At 36.9% G+C, this 1,805-nt stretch overlaps 1 protein-coding gene across 1 annotated transcript in view; it reads left to right on the forward strand.

Moving 5' to 3' along the window:
- Positions 1-1,805, forward strand: part of myo1f (myosin IF) — a gene marked incomplete at its 5' end in the record, with an annotated part of 28,907 nt that overhangs the window by 8,457 nt on the left and 18,645 nt on the right. Inside the window, 2 exon segments of the mRNA XM_014007361.1 lie at positions 1,055-1,144; positions 1,262-1,356. Of these exon segments, the coding sequence (XP_013862815.1) occupies positions 1,055-1,144; positions 1,262-1,356 (185 nt within the window).

Consider the following 1,805-nt stretch of genomic DNA (forward strand, 5'->3'; position numbering starts at 1 on the left):
CACTTACTGTTCCTGAATATGCAAATATCTCAACAGCTGTTCATCTCAGCGATGTTTGCAACATGTCAGTGTTATCTTTCCCAAAATGCATTTGTGTTTTTTTTTTGCCACTTCAGTAGAAAGCAGAACTGAAAATCTGAATATTAGTATCTTAGCTTCTTCATCATCAGTTCTTTTTTTAATAGGAGAAAAGAAAGAGAAAGGAAAAATGAAATGTAATGAGTAAGAGTGAAAGAGAGATTAGAAAATATGTGAAATATATGTTGAGAAAACACAAGACAGCACACCGGACTTCTCGGCTCCACACCTACAAAACAAAGATAGCAAAACCACAGCAACAAAAATGCATATCTATATAATTATAATGACACACCAGTTTCAAAATCACAGTGTGTTAAAAGCCAGAGAATAAAAGTGTGTTTTTAAAAGAGATTCAAAAACAGGAAGAGATGAAGCCTGTCTGACACTCAGGGGAAGATAGTTCCACAACTTGGGACCAACAACAGAAAATCCTCTGTCGCCTCTTAAGTTTAAGCCTAGTTTTAGGGACGATCAGCAACAGCTGATCAGCTGACGAAGTAAGTAAAGTTTATTTATACAGCACCTTTCTTAGATATAAAATCACAAAGTGCTTCACATAAAAACAATAAAGTAAAACAATACAGTAAATTAAAACATCACCGCATCATTACATTCATACAAAAGTACAAGTAGTAAAAAATAAATAAATAACTTTGCTAAAAGCCTGTTTGTARAAGAAGATGTTTTTTGAAAGAATCAAGGCTGGGAATAGATTGGGGATCTTTCATGGGCWTTAAGGTTGAAGCAGTGGAGATAAATATGGAGGAGCAAGATTGTTCAAACATTTAAAAACAAATAGCAGCAGCTTCAAATKAATTTTATAGTGCGCAGGGAGCCAGTGTAAACTAAAGATCAATGAAAATATTTAGGTTAACAGGATTAAACGAGCCTAAAAGTAGATTTCGATTTAGCGATGGAGGTAATCTCAGCTAATACCAAACTGTAAATCTAGCTCCTTGACCGCCCTCCTCAGACTTACATCGGCCCCGTTTTGATTTCAGTGAACCCGTTTAAACAGATGCCCTACTTCACTGACAGAGAGATCGAACTCTACCAGGGAGCAGTGAGTAAAAGATTCTTCTCGTGAACGTCTGCAGACATGTGGTGTGTCTGCTGCGAAACAGGTTCTTCCTGTCACTGTTGTCCCCGTCCTCTTCACCTCAGCCGTGTCTCTCTGCAGGCCCAGTATGAGAACCCCCCTCACATCTACGCCCTGACTGACAACATGTACCGAAACATGATGATCGACGGGGAGAATCAGTGTGTTATTATTAGGTGATTGCCTGTTTTTAACCTCGGACTCGTGTTTGTGATGCTGGTGCTCTTGTGCTTCACACGGTTGTTTTGTTTTTAATTCTCCATACATCATTTGAGCTCAGCCTGCTTCTGCGTACCTTCTGCTCTTTTAACCCTTTAAACAGCAAAACATTCAGCTCATTCAGGGAATACAGGAGGTGCTACAACATTTGACTTTTGTAACTTTTAYGCTTTTCAAAATATTAAACTTTATTTGCGAGTACTTTTCTAATAGTAATACATGGTGATTGTTGTCTTTAAAACCTTTTTAGTAAACCTGCTCTGTTTACAGCTTTAAGATATATTTTTGCTACTTTTAGATTTTTGATAGCTATTTTAGCTACTTTTCTGGTACTTTGCAGCATTTAGCTAATATGTTGTTACTTTTGATAATATGATGCTTTTACCTTTTAGCCAGAAATTTATAT

Source organism: Austrofundulus limnaeus, unplaced genomic scaffold (genome assembly GCF_001266775.1).
Source record: "Austrofundulus limnaeus strain Quisiro unplaced genomic scaffold, Austrofundulus_limnaeus-1.0 Scaffold41, whole genome shotgun sequence".
In the NCBI taxonomy this organism is placed as follows: domain Eukaryota; kingdom Metazoa; phylum Chordata; class Actinopteri; order Cyprinodontiformes; family Rivulidae; genus Austrofundulus; species Austrofundulus limnaeus.